This window comes from Thunnus maccoyii, chromosome 14 (genome assembly GCF_910596095.1).
Source record: "Thunnus maccoyii chromosome 14, fThuMac1.1, whole genome shotgun sequence".
In the NCBI taxonomy this organism is placed as follows: domain Eukaryota; kingdom Metazoa; phylum Chordata; class Actinopteri; order Scombriformes; family Scombridae; genus Thunnus; species Thunnus maccoyii.
Genome location: NC_056546.1, coordinates 5,587,809 through 5,603,953, shown reverse-complemented (window position 1 = coordinate 5,603,953; position 16,145 = coordinate 5,587,809). Strand labels below are relative to the sequence as shown.

Sequence of the window (16,145 nt, the reverse complement as noted above, 5' to 3'; positions counted from 1 at the left end):
CCATCCTTAGTCCATATATTCTATGTAAACTGTATTTTTATTACTGCGTAGGTCTAAAGCAAATGCATTGGCAGGTTTATTCTACAACCACCAGACGGTGCTATTGCAACTGATGCTAAATAACTAAATGAGGCTGAATGGCAGTAACCGGCAGCTTGATGAGCATAGTTGTATAAACGGTGTTATAACATGTATAAAATTCCTAGTGCATCGTCAACCAAATAAACAAATAAATTGTGCCTTCAATATAGTTAAAATACTGTTTTGGTTTATTGGAATAGTGTAAACACCAAAATATAAGTCTATTTTTAATAATTTAATTTAATAATTGAAATTCCTCTCTTGTCTGTATATTTAAAGGTGTTTATCTGTATATTTGTGTGAAAAGCCTGAAAACGAATCACACGTTGAATCACGTTGTCTGCAGGTGTTACGTCGAAGTCTGTTTCCCATTCAAACAGTCTCCCGCGTACCGTTGGCCTATGTTGTTGGTGTTTAGTTTAGTTATAGTTTTTAGAGTGTTTATAGCGTTTTTAGAGATAAAACGGGGTTGAGTTGAGATTAAGTATCACAGAAAACAAACAACTTGTTGGGGGACAGGTACAAATTTGGGCTCAGGTTGATGTAAGGGGATAGAAAAAGCGATGGGGATACTGATTTCGATGTAACACCAACTGCTGCCTTCTTACCCATAACGCATTGCGGTGGACCGTTGAGTTTCCGGTGTGGTCCACGGTCGTGCTCGTTCTGCGCTGGCTGTGAGGTTTTGTGTAGTGAAGTGTAAATAGTGAACACCAGTTATCTTCATAACTGGCTGTGAATCCGTTATATTTTTTTACTGAAGGAGGAGAGAGAAACAAGCCGCCAAGATGCCGCGAATTATGATAAAAGGAGGCGTTTGGCGCAACACTGAGGTACGTGTTTACATGGCTAGCTGCGTTTGCATGATGCTAACCACCAGTAGTAAACCTATGGGTCTGCGTTAGCATGAAGCTAGCTGCTAACTTAACGAGATTTAGCCCGCTTAAGCAAGTTTGGTTTTGTTGTTGCTGCCAACTATGTCCAAATAGTTTTACTACCGCTTGTGTAAAGCTGTGTACACGCAAACAACAAACAACATAATTAAAGTGCAATATTACGAATTTAATAATTGTTAGATATGTCATTAGCAAACATTACTGCAGACAGGCTGCAAGACGTCAAAGGACGGATTCACAGTTTTTCAAATCTGTCCCAAAAGATTAGTCAGGTGCCCAAATGAACATTTAAATAGGTTTTTCTTGCTGTAATTATTTCTCCTGTTCACACTGACCATTAGAAGATCCCTTCATAAGTGTGTGCTATGGTGTAAGTTACTATGCATAAATGTATTTAAAAGTTTTAACTGAGGTTAATATGAAGCTTCAGCCGTTCAAATGAGTCAAATCTAGTAGACATCTTTCAACGTTAGTCTTTTTAGTGCCGAAGTCTCTCTTTTTCTTACTATACTTCCACCGCATTTTATGCTAAAAATGTGGCAGATATCCACTTGATATGACTAACTCAGACTGCTTTAGATAAACTTTGGATTTGGTCCCCATCACTTACATTGAAAGTGCAGTTGAAAACACATCTTTTAATATCCAGTATGAACATTAGGAATGATTACAGTGAGGAAAACCTCTTTCTGTGTTCATATACACACCTGTTTTAAGGCAGACTTGAAAAATTGTCAATCTATCCTTTAAGTAAGAGTAGCAATGGTGTTATCTGATTGTGATCACTGTTTACAACATGAAGTTAGACTTAATTGTACGATAGGTTTGCATAAAATACCTGGTAAGACGATGCTAAGAGTTTATGTCTGTCTGTTTCTTTATCTAGGATGAGATCCTCAAGGCAGCGGTGATGAAATATGGGAAAAACCAGTGGTCCCGTATCGCCTCCCTACTGCACCGCAAGTCTGCTAAACAGTGTAAAGCAAGATGGTGAGTCTGATACTTTGGACACAAATGTGATGGTAACAACAGTAGTTACCCTTCAGTCATTCTCTTATAATATTAAGTACAAGTCTAGAGGACGTAGCTTTTAACAGTAGTAACAATTTTTAGCTTGCAGTTGATGTAATTAACTGACATTCATAAAAGAGACAGCTTTCTCAATCATCTGCTGTGTGTTTGTTGAACTATATTGTCTCAAGTTTGCTTTGTGTCTGCCTACAGGTACGAGTGGCTGGATCCCAGCATCAAGAAAACAGAATGGTCCAGAGAAGAGGAGGAGAAGCTGCTTCATTTGGCCAAGCTGATGCCGACTCAGTGGAGGACCATCGCTCCCATCATAGGACGCACTGCTGCCCAGTGTCTGGAGCACTACGAATACCTGCTGTACGGTTTTATATGAGCTGACACACATTTATACACGACATATGCTTAGCACTTATAATTTTAAGACATTTGTAAATACTGAAGACATAACAGCATGATTCATAAACTTACAGCCCATGTACATTTTATTTCACTTATACTTCAATCCCGTCCACGGATGTGCTGCAGCTCAGCACGGGAACTTTCTAAAGAACTGATATCTCACTCGCACATAAGCACAATCCCTGAAGAACTTCTAGATATCAACTTCCTACAGATTCAAGTAGAGGTTCACCCACGACACATCATTTATTAGATGCCAAATACAGAAGTATTTAACACAAACTTGAGCTTCATCATATGATTTACCTGTGCATGTATTTCTGTGTGCTCATGGTTCTTGTTTTTGTTTGTGTTTAGAGACAAAGCAGCGCAAAGAGACAATGAGGAGGAGGTGGGAGAGGACCCCAGGAAGTTAAAACCAGGAGAGATCGACCCTAATCCTGAAACTAAACCTGCCAGACCTGACCCTGTGGACATGGATGAAGGTACAGTAACACACTTGATACACAATAAACACAAGACTTTTTCGGCAACTTTTGTTTGAACTAAACATCCAAATAAGCTTTATTATAGGATTCTCCAACCAGAGGGACAGAATGAACCCCGGTCCTTAAAATATCCACTTCTGTTCTCTCACAGTGGACTTCTTTTATTTCTAGAAGTGAAAGTTTTCATTTATCCATATAAAGAATTAAGTATCATGCTAGGTCATATTTATTTCGATAAATTAAGTTTGTTGCTGTAGGAGATGGTAGCTTCATATTAACAATATTGTTTTGTATGTTTTCTAACTAAATAATTTTGTTTGTCTCACTATCTGTAGATGAGCTGGAGATGCTGTCAGAGGCCAGGGCTCGACTGGCCAACACCCAGGGCAAGAAAGCCAAGAGGAAGGCCAGAGAGAAACAGCTGGAGGAAGCCAGGTTGAACTAAGTTCATACACATACAAACACACAGGCTGTATTTACAGTTACACAGTTTTGGTTACTCATTTTCTATTCATTTGTTGGCTTGATGTATGAATTTGCCAGGTTAGTTAAACATTTAAGTTTTTGGTTGATCCACTGTTTTGCTAATTTGGGGGGTATTCCCTGTTTATAATTATTTAGATAGCCATGACATAATTAATTTAGTTTTTATGTTAATTGGAATATTTTCTCATGCCTGATGTTCTTAGTTGTAGCTCTAGGGATGAGAAAGCCTACAAAGTTGCTGACAAGTACAAAAAAAAGGCATAATTGAGTTTTTCTTCACTTTCTGCTGCAGACGGTTGGCTGCTCTGCAGAAGCGCAGAGAGCTGAGAGCAGCAGGAATCGATGTTCAGAAGAAGAGGAAGAAGAAGAGAGGAGTGGACTACAATGCTGAAATCCCATTCGAAAAGAAACCCACAGCAGTAATTATTATTCATTGTTCTGCTCATTTTAATGAGTCTTTGAGCTAGACATCATGTTGTAAGTTATGAATTGTTTACTTTTGTTTACTTTAAGGGTTTCTATGACACCAGCATGGAGCAGTATGACGCTCTGGAGCCAAACTTCAAACGACTCAGGCAGCAGCACCTGGATGGAGAACTACGCAAGTCAGTAATATTAAATGTTATATTTACAGTAGAAAACAACATTATAAATTACCATTAAATAACACCCTCATTTAAATGCGGTTCCACTTTGTGCACAAACATGCATGACTAAGCAACAAGAGATGGAAATGCACTTTTCACATCATGAGACAGACACTAAATACAATCTGACCTCACAGTTTTTCATTCGTAAAACATTTTGCTTTTCTGTCTGTGTTTGTCTGTAGCGAACGTGAGGAAAGAGACAGGAAGAAAGACAAACAGAAGATCAAGAAGAAGAAAGAAAGCGATCTGCCGTCTGCCATCCTGCAGACCAGCGGAGTGGCCGAGTTCACCAAGAAACGCTCCAAACTGGTTTTACCCGCACCCCAGGTAAACCACCGCACACCGACTGGTGCACATGTACATCTTTAACTTTGATATCTTTAACTTTAATATCCAATAAATCTCTCAGACCAGTGGAGCTCATACAAACTGGTCTGTTACCGTTACACAGCAGGTAGTTGTAAGGACACATTGTATGGGGAGAGGTTTGTACTTTTATCCTGATAAACATCCTTCCAGCTGGAGTAGCCTTTACTACTCTACTTTAATTATCACTTACAAAGGGAGCTTTGCTGTAGTTTGATCCCAGGTCTCATCAAAAACTCCAGTTCTTTGTTGTTTTCCTCCAATCTCTTTTTTTTTCACTCTTGTCTTTGTACATTCATGAAGAGGAGGTAAACCCCCTCTGTATGTTCTTAGTAATGTTCTCTGCTACCTGTTAATTATTTATATTTAACTAAACTTCTCTTATAGATCAGTGATGCTGAGCTGGAGGAAGTCGTCAAGCTGGGTGTTGCCAGTGAGGTCGCCCGTCAAGCTGCGGAGGAGAGCGAAAGCGGCAACTCCGCCTCCTCCACCCTCCTGTCAGAGTACAGCGTCACCAACACCATGGCAACAGGACTACGTACCCCCCGCACTCCTGCCGTGCAAGACCGGATACTGCAGGTAACAGGAGCACACACGATCAGTATCAGTTAAAAATCCTGAATCCGTGGGACTCGAGTATTTATCATAAATAGTTTAAATTCAGATCATTAGATACCAACTGTGTTTCTCTCTGTATTTTTGCAGGAAGCACAGAATCTGATGGCTCTGACCAACATCGACACTCCGCTGAAGGGAGGACTCAACACCCCGCTTCATGAGAGCGACTTCAGTGGAGTGACTCCTCAGCGCCAGCAGATACAAACACCCAACACTGTACTCAGCACCCCGTTCAGGTAACACTCACATTTATTCTGATATAACCACGTGCAACAAACTAGCCCGTTTTAACTGTAAATAATAATATTTGTGGTCTTTTCATCTCTATCAGAACTCCTGGACCAGGTCAAGGGGCGGAGGGGATGACCCCTCAAGCCGGAGGAGTGATGACCCCACGAGGGGCCGGGACCCCAGGTTTGACCCCCGGCCGCACACCGCTGAGAGACAAACTGAATATTAACAGTGAGGAGCAACTGGCTGACCCTGCATTCGCTAAACACATGGTAAACACACACGGTCACTCAACTCTGAATATATGAAATGTAAACATCAATTTAAACACTAAAAATGTTTTGTAAAATAAAAATAAAGTTACGTTTGCTGCTTTTCCATTTCTAAGAAATAACAACTGAACAGATGTTCTAATGTCACACAGTGTCATAAGTAATGAATGTAGTCAAGCAAAACAGAACCTGCATAAACAAATCACAACTGTACTACTGGTTGTGTAATTAAAACAACACTAATTACATGGAAAATACAAATTAAGAAAATAAAATACCTGCGAACTTACCGCTCTTTCTCTCCCCCGTCAAACACAGCAAAGGGAAAGCCTGCAGCAGCTGAGACAAGGCCTGATGTCGCTTCCTGTTCCCAAAAATGACTTTGAGATCGTTCTTCCCGAAAACGCAGAGAAAGAACTTGAAGAAACCGAGACAGAGACCGGGTTCATAGAGGATGCGGCCGACATACAGGCACGCAAACAGGTGGGTGTGCCGCATACAAAGACACACGAGGCTGTAGTGATGTAGAGGATGATTCTCTTGAGTGCAGAACTTCATGTAAAATGCATAAAACCCCAGTTCAGAACGTGTATTCATGTAGTTCACATAGAGCATGTCACACTCAGGTTTACTGTGTGTGTGTGTGTGTGTGTGTGTGTGTAACAGGCCCAGCGGGATGCAGAGAGAGAGAAGGAGCTGAAGCTGCGACACACTTCTGTTCAAAGGAGTCTCCCCAGACCTACTGAGGTAACAGACACACTTATAGATGGTTTGATCAAGTTCACGTTCAAGTTATATCATGTTAAGATTTCATCAGCAGAAACCTGCGTTTGCATTTTTCAGTGATAAACTCAAGTTCCTAAAAGCTGTTAAAAATTAGCTGCCACAGCCTCGAGGACATTTTTCAGCAGCTGTGCTTTTTGTGTGTGCACGGAGCCCACAACGTCAGGACTCATATATTCAGGCACGCCTGCAGTGGAATAACTTAAAACTACCATAGAATTGTTCCAGATAGTTTTATTCATTTTACCAGGAGCTTTTGACAGCAGAAGGGCTCTGGAGGTCTCTGGTGGGCCGCGTTCCCGTTCGCTCACCGCTAGCTCCAGTCAGCTGCTTGAAGCGGAGAAAACGTGCCTGGTTTTCATTCGTCTTGATTATTATGAACAATGTGAAATTTAAGCGGCGGCGTTTAAAGCCTATCGGGGAAACATTTCAGCTCCAGCGTAACACGATACAGCTGTCGAGCTTTCTCATGCAGTCTTGGTAGCTGTTAAGTATAAAAAATAAACTAAATAAAACCTAAATAAATAAACTTACATTAAAAAGGTTTAACAAAAGCAGAAATTCTAAGTCTTGGCATTTAAGACACAGTTTGTTTATTTGTTTTTTTAAAGCTTTTGTTTGTGTTAGCATGATGATGTCAGTTTGTTCCTGCTCGTGTCTCCAGGTGAACGAGTCCGTCCTGCGTCCGGGCTCCATGGAGCCCCTCTCCGACCTCCAGCTGGCAGAGGAGCTGATCAAACAGGAAATGATCACCATGCTACACCATGACTGCCTGCACCACCCATCAGCCAACGCAGGCAGCCAACTGCAGCGCGGCAAGGCCAGAGGCCCCGCCTCCACGTCGAATAACGCCTCACACATAGCGTACCTGGAAACGCACGCCTACAAGCCGGTCAGCACAGAGGAGATGGAGCAGGTAACACACACTGATGTTTTACTGCAACTAAGGATTATCTTCATTATCAATTATTTTCTTGATGAATTGCTTTGTCTGTAAAATGTTACAATTTAGTTAAAATTTTAAGTTTTGTTTTGTCAAAGAGTCTTTTAAATGTCTTGTTTTGACCATCTAACCGTCCAAACCCCAAATATTCAGTTTACTATCATGTGTGATAAAGAAAAGCATTAAATTATCACATTTTTTGGCACATTTGCTATAAAAATGACTTAAATGACTGATGTCAACTGACTAATAGATTAATTTACTAATCATTGCAGCTCTAGTTTGATCATAACAATGTGTAAGGTGTGTTAAAGACGGTGACATTGATCACTATCTAACAGTGTAACCTGTGTGACATGTGAATGAACAGGCTAAGCTGATACTGGCAGGAGAAATGGAGGTGGTGAAGTCAGGAATGGGCCACGGTGATCTCAGCATGGAGGCCTACAGCCAGGTGTGGGAGGAATGCTACGGACAGGTGAGCATCAGTCTGTCGAGTACCAGCAGATAAACCGCTTTTAGCCACGTTTCTCCTCACATGAAAACTACCTTTTTGTCAATAAATGTTATTTCATCTGCTCTGCCTCTCTCTCTTCCTACAGGTGCTGTATCTGCCCAGTCAGAACAGATACACCAGAGCTAACCTGGCATCAAAGAAAGACCGAATCGAAAGCCTGGAGAAGAAACTAGATGTGAGAAAACACACAGACACATGAAGACTGATAACAGACACAGATTTGTCCTTTTTGAAACAGCTACATCTGTTAAAACTCTGCACCTGCGAGACAAAATGTGTCAGAAACCCAGACATAGATGTTCATAAAACGAAAAACTATGTGCTCTGTCCTGTCTGTCCTCCTCAGGTGAACCGTGGTCACATGACAGCAGAGGCTCGGAAAGCAGCTAAACTGGAGAAGAAACTCAAAATCCTCCTGGGAGGGTTTCAGTCCAGAGCGCTAGGGCTACTGAAGCAGCACGGTGAACTCTGGGAACAGGTACTGAAGTCTTTATCAGGACTTCCTGTAGGATTATTTGTTCTTCGGTCTTGGCGTATGTGACGTGCACAGCCATATCACATCTGAAGAGGGAAACGTGTTATTCTTCTCCAGTTAACTAAAGGCCATTGTGTGAGATGTTGTGATTCTCAACAAGCACATTAACATAAGTTTTTACTCATTGCAGTCAGTTTTGTTGGCGTTCAACAGCCATTGACATGTTATTTACTGCACATTATAGCTTAAGATGACCTTAATCAATATATGAAATTTAATTAGTAATGTCAGAGGTGCAGCTCATAGTGATGAATTAGCAGCAACTCTGCAGCTCTCTGCAGGCTGTATGAGGTACTTCTCAATAGTCAGCATATTACCTGCAGTATATTTGGGTCGGCACGCTCCCAGTTTGGAGCAGCAGGCAGGAGTACCAGCAGCCACGTAAAAAAAATCAATATCAGTTTAAGTGCAGACTATATTCAGCCGTCAGACAGCCCTTTCCTTTAGCACTGCATTTTCTCAACTGCAGAACTTCCTTATTCCTATGCATGCCTTCCTATGCGTGCCGCACACTTTATTATGCCACAGATCAGCTGTTCAGGTTAGAAAGTGCAGTTGCAGAACTTTCTTTTACTAATGTAAAAATAGTAAATATCGACTGAATATGGAGTGAACTGATAATCGGTCTATGACAAGGTTGTAAACAGTTTGTCTGCAGGCTGTGGTTAACAGTCATATCTAAGACACCGTAATGAAATATTGTACCGTGAAGATGACGAGGGTGTTATACTTGCTGTGTCCACTAGGTGGAGCAAGCGGCCACAGAGCTCCAGACCTTCACTCAGCTGAAGAAACAAGAAGATACTGCAATTCCCCGGAGACAAGCGGTAATATATTTCAGATATATTTACAGTATAAGTGTGTATTAAAGTGATTGTTTGCTCCCGTCGAACATCCAGAACTCTGATAATTTAAAAAAAAAACTGTTGGTATGGAGAAAGAGCTAATTATCACTGTTAGATTTAGCTGTTGCAGTATTTTTTTTCATGGATGGTTAAGAGCGATGATAAAAACTAATATGAATGATCACTGATTTTATTTTTATTTTTTTAGGCTTTGCGGGAGGACGTGGAGAGGCAGATGGAGAGAGAGAGAGAACTTCAGCAGAGATACGGAGAGCTGCTCATGGAGCGGGAGGCATTAATTAATAGTGCTCAGAAATACTGAGCGACACACAATCTAATCACACATTTATGCTACACACACACACACACACCATGGAGACGTTGATATCAAGCTCACAGCCATTCTGAGAAACAAATACAGAGAAACACGAGTTTCCTCTTTTCCGCCCTCTAAGTCGTCGAATCGAAACTTTGTCGTTTTCTGATTATTGCGGCAATTCCAGAAACAAGCCCCGCCTTCATGTGCTCATGTTGCAGTGATGTCACACGCTGAGTTTTGAGCATGCTCAGTATTCCCTTGTGTTTTCTGTAATAGTGACCATTAAAGTTTTTTTTTCAACAACAACAACCTTGCAGTAAGTATCTTGTCTGGAGGTGTTTTTGGTTTGTGTTGCAGTAAAGTTTGAAGGGTCAGAAAAGTCATTTTCATCCAGACATGCAGATAGTTTCACATTTGAAACATCACATCTAAACAAAGTGATAAATTGTATTTCATGTCATGGTTAGAGCATTGAAAAAACTACATTTGAGAACCAGAAACATCCAAAACCATGTTGTAAAGGAAATCCCTAGAACTTATTTTGATGTAAAACTGTTGTAAATCTATTGAAACTATCTGCATGGCTTCATACCACTAGATACCACTTCATACTGCCTCTGTGCTGGCGACAGATTGACCGTACATCTGTCCCATTCTTGTGAACGTGATATCTCAGGAATGCCTTGAGGGAATTTGGACTTGGATTCCTTCGCAAGATCGCGAGGTAGTTTCTTTGTGTGACTGTAGCTGGATTTTCCTTGCTGTGTAAAAACTCAAAATTTACATTCTTTATTTAGTTTTGAAGAAATATTGTAATTTTTCTGGATTGTCTGCACTGAAAGAGTTATAATCTGATTGGTCATACTGTTGGCAAGGAAAATTTATTTATAAAGCAACTTTCTGGATCAGTCGTCACAAAGTGCTTCACAACAGAAGACGATATAAAAATAAATAAACTACAGATACAAAGCTAGTTGAAAAAAACAGGACAGGCTTACTGAAAGTTATTAAAATGACTGGACAAAAAAAAATAATAATTGTGTGTACAGGTAGGTGTAAGAAAAGGTGTGTTGCATCCTCAGCAGGCGAGGAAGGCCATCCCACTCCTCCAGTATGAACTCTGACAGAAAGAAAAGGGATTCAATGTATCAGTCAAATTTCACTGTAAGTTAAATTAGTTGTGTTTTAAAGGACAAGTCCAGATTTTTGTGTCTTAATGCAGGAGTCACTGGTGCTCTAATCATCTATCCTGTCCATACTGACACTGAACTACACTATAAAAGATGAGGGATAAAATCCACAGTCCTCATTCTGTGCAGAAAAGCATTTCAAGGTTTAGCTGAAGCTCATACGAGACTTCAGCAAATAAACTGAGCATCTTTCAAAGTTAATCTTTCCAGTGCAAAATCTTTGGCTTCCTTGCTGAATCACATGCAGGTTTGTCGCCAGTATGGAACAGTAGAAATAAACCGACACACAGGACTTGATTTGACAAACGCAGTCTGCTGAAGCCTCATATTAGCTTTGGGAAGCATCTTTGGACAGAATGAGGACTGAAGAGATCAATTCACAGCCAGTATGGAGAGGAGGAATAATTACAGCGACAATAATACTCAATGTACATATGATGAGTTGTATTAAGACAGACCTGAAAACACCCAAACCCAAGCTGTGTGTGTGTGTGTGTGTGTGTGTTTGTACATACTGTGTGTCTGTAGTTGTATCTTCTAATAGCTTCTCTGATGTGACAGGGCTGGATGGCTCCGCTGGGAGGTTCCACAGTAGCCGGACAGCTCTGAAACACATGACACGGTTTTAATACGACACCATTCAGGACACGCTGAGGTCATGTCCTCGGTTTCTGGGAATGTGGGATTTTAACAAACTGAGGAGGAGCTGACCCTCTACTATTACATCTATTACACATATTTTGAGGTTACAAACTGACCACTGTGGCAGAAGCATCCATTGTTTTTATCATATAACAGAATTTAGTGTCTCCTGATATCCAGGTCAGTGTATTTATATGCCAGTGTGACATCAATCAAACCTAAGAACAACCAATTAAAGCTGATTTAGTCATTTAACAGAGCTGTTTTGATAATTGATTAATCGTTTCAGTCATTTTTCAAGCAAAAATGCAAAACATTTGATGGTTCCAGCTTCTAAAACGTCTTTCCTCATCATATATGATATATGAGTAAATTAAATATCTGAACATGTTAGACTGTTAGTCAGACAAAACAAGCAGACTGAAGATACCTGTGGCCTCTGAGACATTGTAAATGCATTTTTTTTTGTACAATTTTTAACATTTCATAGACTAAATGATTAATAGAGACAATAGCTCCTACAAATAAATAGCCCTACAACCAATATTTCACAAATACGACTGCAGCAGGCGCACACACCTTCTTGCGTTTCCTCTGTCTTGCTCGGCCGTCCAGACTGCCGTTACCTTGTTGGAGGGGCTTAGCGGAGTGGGAGGAGCCTGGAGTAGAGGGAGGAGTAGCCTCAGGTGAGTCTGGATCCTTCTTTACCTGGTAAAGAAGAAAAAAGGATGTGATGTACTAACATAAAATATAACTGTGGGCTCCAAAGCTCTGGTTTAAGTGACTGAAAACAACATTATTTAAGAGAATTACGTGTGTGTGTGTGTGTGTGTGTGTGTGTGTACCTCGGTGTTTGTGCTGTAATGGATGTAGCTGGCAGAGATCACATGACTGATAGGATTGGTCTTCGCGGCCATTTCCTGCTTCACCAACAGAGACAAGTCTACAATCTGGAGACAGAGAATGACAGGAGATGGTTTTAATGACAGAAATGTTTTAAAGTAGAGAGGAGACAGTCACAGGATCATTAGTTACCTGGGCAACCGTCTCATAGGCCAAGTAGGACAGTATCTCCATGGCGATGCTGTTGGGTTTCAGCTCCAGGCTGCTGCAGTCCAACCAGTCTCGAAACTTGGACGCTTTCTTAGCTGGACTCACATTTACACACAAAACAAACAAAAGAAGACACATAAAAGCAAGAAATTAAATGAGCTGTGTTGTTTAAAATGCTAAAACTACACAACTGATTCCCAACATGTTGAAACATTTTAAATGAAATTAATCTCCATTCAATTGAGGAAGAATACTAACTTTGAAACTACACAAGTCAAAACCATTGAGTCCTTGTTTTATCAGTTCTATTAAGATTTTTTTTGTAATTTGCAGGACCACAAGTTTTGGTGTCGGTATTAGTTTTTTCCTCTGTCATTATTCTTTATTAGAAAGAGATGAAATCACTTGTTTAAAGATCCTAGGGCAGAAGTCTCCTGGTCGATTAGTTGGTCGATATGCTCTTGTCCAACTAAATTCTCATTGGTCGAATAATCTCTGTGTTATTTTCATAAGGAGAAAAGTGCTACATCAATAGCCTTCCAGGATTAATCCATTATTTCCTGCGGTAGGAGGGACAGACTAACAAATTACCTGTGAAAAAGGGGGTGTATTCAAAACACCCCTGCTGTTTTCACAACTTTGAACTCGCCCAAACTAATGGGGACCGTTAGGTCTAACTGTACTCAACGGTTACTGAATGTTTACTGAATCAACGTTTCTACTGTAATAATATCAACGAACCCCCGCCAGGCCAAAAAATATTTTTTAATGCCAAAAATAACGCTAAATACCGTTTGCGTAACTCCGTTTAGGAATAGGACAGTAGCTGTGATGTCACAAATCCACAGAGAAACTTTCTCCCCTTCAATAGATGAATGTGAAAACTAATTTCTAGTGTCCAACTCTGCACAGTGAAGCTAAAACATCCAGGTGAAGTAACAAGTGAAACACATTTTAAGCGAAGGGGGACTTTAAAAATCTTACCGAAGCTCAGCTGTCGACTCTCGCTGAACTCGGAGTACTGAGCCTGGTCCATAGCTCGAGTCTGACGCTCTAAACGCTGAAGATACAGAGACACACAACACATACACAGTTAATAAAATAATAATAATCCCTGTCTTCAATAAAAACTGACCTGTGAAGACATCATGATGACCTCTGACCTCCATCCGCTCCTGTTTGACGGGGTCTACTTCCTGTCGATCGGCCAATGACAGGAGCTCGCCCGTCTGATCTAACCACACCAGGAAATCCTGGGCCAGTCGTTGCCTCCGCTGGTTACCGCCGGCAACACCACCAGCAGCACCTGCACCACCTGAGAAAATGTCCAGTAGATCAATATGTAAACACACAGCAAACATGCGTCAGGTAGCAACAGACTCATATGTGTGTATGTGTGAGTTTGTACACACTTGTGTCCTGTTGCATGTCGTCATCCTCGAGAGTTTTGAGTAGTTTGGATTTGTAATCTCTAAACTGGAGGTATTTTAATAACCGTGCCACCTTCCTCTGGTCGAGAGACAGAAGACAGACAGACGGAGAGAAAGAGAACCAGAGACAGAAATAACAAAGTCATTCATGTCAATAACTACAAACACACAATATTATTTCTAAGTTAGAATTTATCAGCAGCAAGAGCGATTCTTCCGTTAAATTGTGTCTTAAGCGTATTTTCGGGAGCTTTTTGTGTGTTTAGTTACCTTGTCTCTCCTCATCAGGAACAAGATGTCTTCCACTGAGATGACCCTCGACCCACGGAGAGACGCCCCCTCGCAGGCCTGATGCAGCTAATAAATAAACCCAGTTAGCATCGCAGTGTGAGTTACACAAATGTTCAGAGAGAAGAACATCTGGCCATTAGAACATCAGATGTAACAGACATCTATGGTTTACAGGCAGCTGCTGTTCTCCTGAAGTCACAGTAAAAATGTTAACAAACAGTCTCATTCATATATAGTCATATATAAAAAAGTATAAAGAAATCCTGTTATAAATGTGGATTTTAGTCTTTCAATTGATACCACATAGAAATCTGTATAGATAGTAGAGGTTTTAATCAGTGTTGCATCATGCAAATAAAAGGTATTTGGCATAAAATGAATCTCAAAAATCTGTCAGACACTTTCAAAGGATGAGTTCAGATTGTAAGAGGAGTTTGACATAAAGGAAAATGACAAATTATTCTGTTGTAAAATCTGATTAAAATGTTATATTTACAGTTGATTATGGCCTTAATAAATATTTCCCTCTGACTTTACTCATTGTTTTTTCTACTATTATGTCAAGACAAGTGTAGGTTACCATGGTAATGAGCTGCGTGTGCACAATGTCCTCCACCAGAGCTGCTGTCTCGTGCAGTGGCCTGCGAGCATCTCCCAGAGCGAACCTGTCACACACACACACACACACACACAGTCGTGTTTCCATCACTACAGAGGATATTACATTGACTTACATCAATTTCCTGGAGACGTATCCGAACCTTAACATCACCCTAAACTTAACTTCACCTTAAAATTCATGATTTACGATAAGGGGACTTGCTTTTTGTCCCCACAACATGAGGAGTGCCTGACTGACACACACACACACACACACACACACACACACAGTACTGCAGAGCCGAGCTGTATTTCCAGTGAATCCTCTGAGAGACGCAGTCAGTCTGCAGGTGTTAATGAGCTGCTAATCGTTAAAAAGTTGTTGCTCATTAAGAACCTTCAAAGCTCTTTGTTTGGATTTATTTGTGCAGCATCGCAGGTGCTAAACGTTCACTGCTGTGGTGATTTTACACCACAGCTCCAAGAGATCACCTCTTAATCAAATAGTGCTGTGTCATGTTTTTACTTGGATGTTCATGTTAATGCTCACTGCTCACTTCTCATCCATTTATTTCATTCAAACTGCTGCCAGATTATAAAACTGCATCAATACAACAAACATCAAGCATGAAGGTCCTTAAATAGAAGCAATGTAGACATTTATTACATTTATTTATATGTAAATATATATATGGGTTATTTCATTTACCTATACAGTAGAAATAACCAAGTTGCACTTAATAAACTGTGAGAATGAACTGTGGTGGAGATTCTTGAAGAACACATAGCACAACTTCTGCCTGATTTGAATATATAGTATAGAAAAAGTAGAATTTTGGTATCTGTACTTCTGAGACTAGAGTATTTATCACCACAAGTATTGAAAATAGAGCTACAACAATTAGGCGATTAATTGATGAGTCAAGCGACAGAAAATTAAGCGGCAACTATTTTGATATTCAAATAATCAGTTTAGTCATTTATTAAACAGAAATGCCAAATATTTGCTGGTTGCAGCTTCTCAAATGTGAGTATTTATTTTTCTGTCACGTGATGGTGAACTGAATTTCTTTGGATTTTTGACTGTTGGACAAAACAAGATGTCACCGTGGGTTCTAACAAACTACAACGGGAATTTTTCACAATTTTATGACATTTAAATAGATAAAACGAGTAATCAATGAAGTTATTCTATCTGCCTAAAACTAAGCACCTCAAGACAGGAGAACATGCACACTCAAATTAGAAACAACAATAAAAATTGAAGTCAAGGCTGCATCCTCACAGTCACCTCACATCTTAAAAGGTCAATTTTTGTTGCTGTCCAAATAAATACAGTTCTTACAAATGTATACGTACATGTCTTTCTCCGTCTATCTCATTCTATCTTTCACTCTCTCCTGCCCTCTCACACACACACACACACACACATACACACAGGTGAGGTCCAGGGGGCCTCACACACGGTTTGACCACAGTTT

General features: G+C 40.4%; 2 protein-coding genes across 3 annotated transcripts in view; one reads left to right on the top strand and one right to left on the bottom strand.

The window, feature by feature from the left end:
• The first annotated feature begins 717 nt into the window (after positions 1–717).
• The window catches only part of cdc5l (CDC5 cell division cycle 5-like (S. pombe)), a 22,921-nt gene continuing 7,493 nt past the window's right edge, over positions 718–16,145 (top strand). The window contains exons 1-19 of one of the 2 annotated variants that reach the window (XM_042433263.1): positions 718–914; positions 1,864–1,967; positions 2,202–2,363; positions 2,763–2,890; positions 3,229–3,328; positions 3,672–3,798; positions 3,893–3,984; positions 4,212–4,356; positions 4,783–4,974; positions 5,101–5,249; positions 5,345–5,516; positions 5,835–5,999; positions 6,183–6,263; positions 6,964–7,215; positions 7,613–7,720; positions 7,845–7,934; positions 8,106–8,237; positions 9,041–9,121; positions 9,348–9,510. In XM_042433263.1, coding sequence (XP_042289197.1) covers positions 870–914; positions 1,864–1,967; positions 2,202–2,363; positions 2,763–2,890; positions 3,229–3,328; positions 3,672–3,798; positions 3,893–3,984; positions 4,212–4,356; positions 4,783–4,974; positions 5,101–5,249; positions 5,345–5,516; positions 5,835–5,999; positions 6,183–6,263; positions 6,964–7,215; positions 7,613–7,720; positions 7,845–7,934; positions 8,106–8,237; positions 9,041–9,121; positions 9,348–9,461 — 2,439 coding nt within the window. In that variant the 5' untranslated portion in view covers positions 718–869 and the 3' untranslated portion in view covers positions 9,462–9,510. Of the gene's footprint in view, positions 915–1,863; positions 1,968–2,201; positions 2,364–2,762; positions 2,891–3,228; positions 3,329–3,671; positions 3,799–3,892; positions 3,985–4,211; positions 4,357–4,782; positions 4,975–5,100; positions 5,250–5,344; positions 5,517–5,834; positions 6,000–6,182; positions 6,264–6,963; positions 7,216–7,612; positions 7,721–7,844; positions 7,935–8,105; positions 8,238–9,040; positions 9,122–9,347; positions 9,768–16,145 lie in introns of those variants that run through there. The other variant, XM_042433262.1, reaches the window with a different exon arrangement.
• The window catches only part of supt3h (SPT3 homolog, SAGA and STAGA complex component), an 8,504-nt gene continuing 2,643 nt past the window's right edge, over positions 10,285–16,145 (bottom strand). The window contains exons 3-12 of the mRNA XM_042433265.1: positions 14,645–14,729; positions 14,044–14,130; positions 13,756–13,852; positions 13,507–13,658; positions 13,328–13,403; positions 12,326–12,438; positions 12,136–12,240; positions 11,870–11,998; positions 11,164–11,253; positions 10,285–10,578 (exon numbers count right to left, since the gene is read on the bottom strand). Of these exons, the coding sequence (XP_042289199.1) occupies positions 10,537–10,578; positions 11,164–11,253; positions 11,870–11,998; positions 12,136–12,240; positions 12,326–12,438; positions 13,328–13,403; positions 13,507–13,658; positions 13,756–13,852; positions 14,044–14,130; positions 14,645–14,729 (976 nt within the window). The 3' untranslated portion in view covers positions 10,285–10,536. The remainder of the gene's footprint in view (positions 10,579–11,163; positions 11,254–11,869; positions 11,999–12,135; positions 12,241–12,325; positions 12,439–13,327; positions 13,404–13,506; positions 13,659–13,755; positions 13,853–14,043; positions 14,131–14,644; positions 14,730–16,145) is intronic.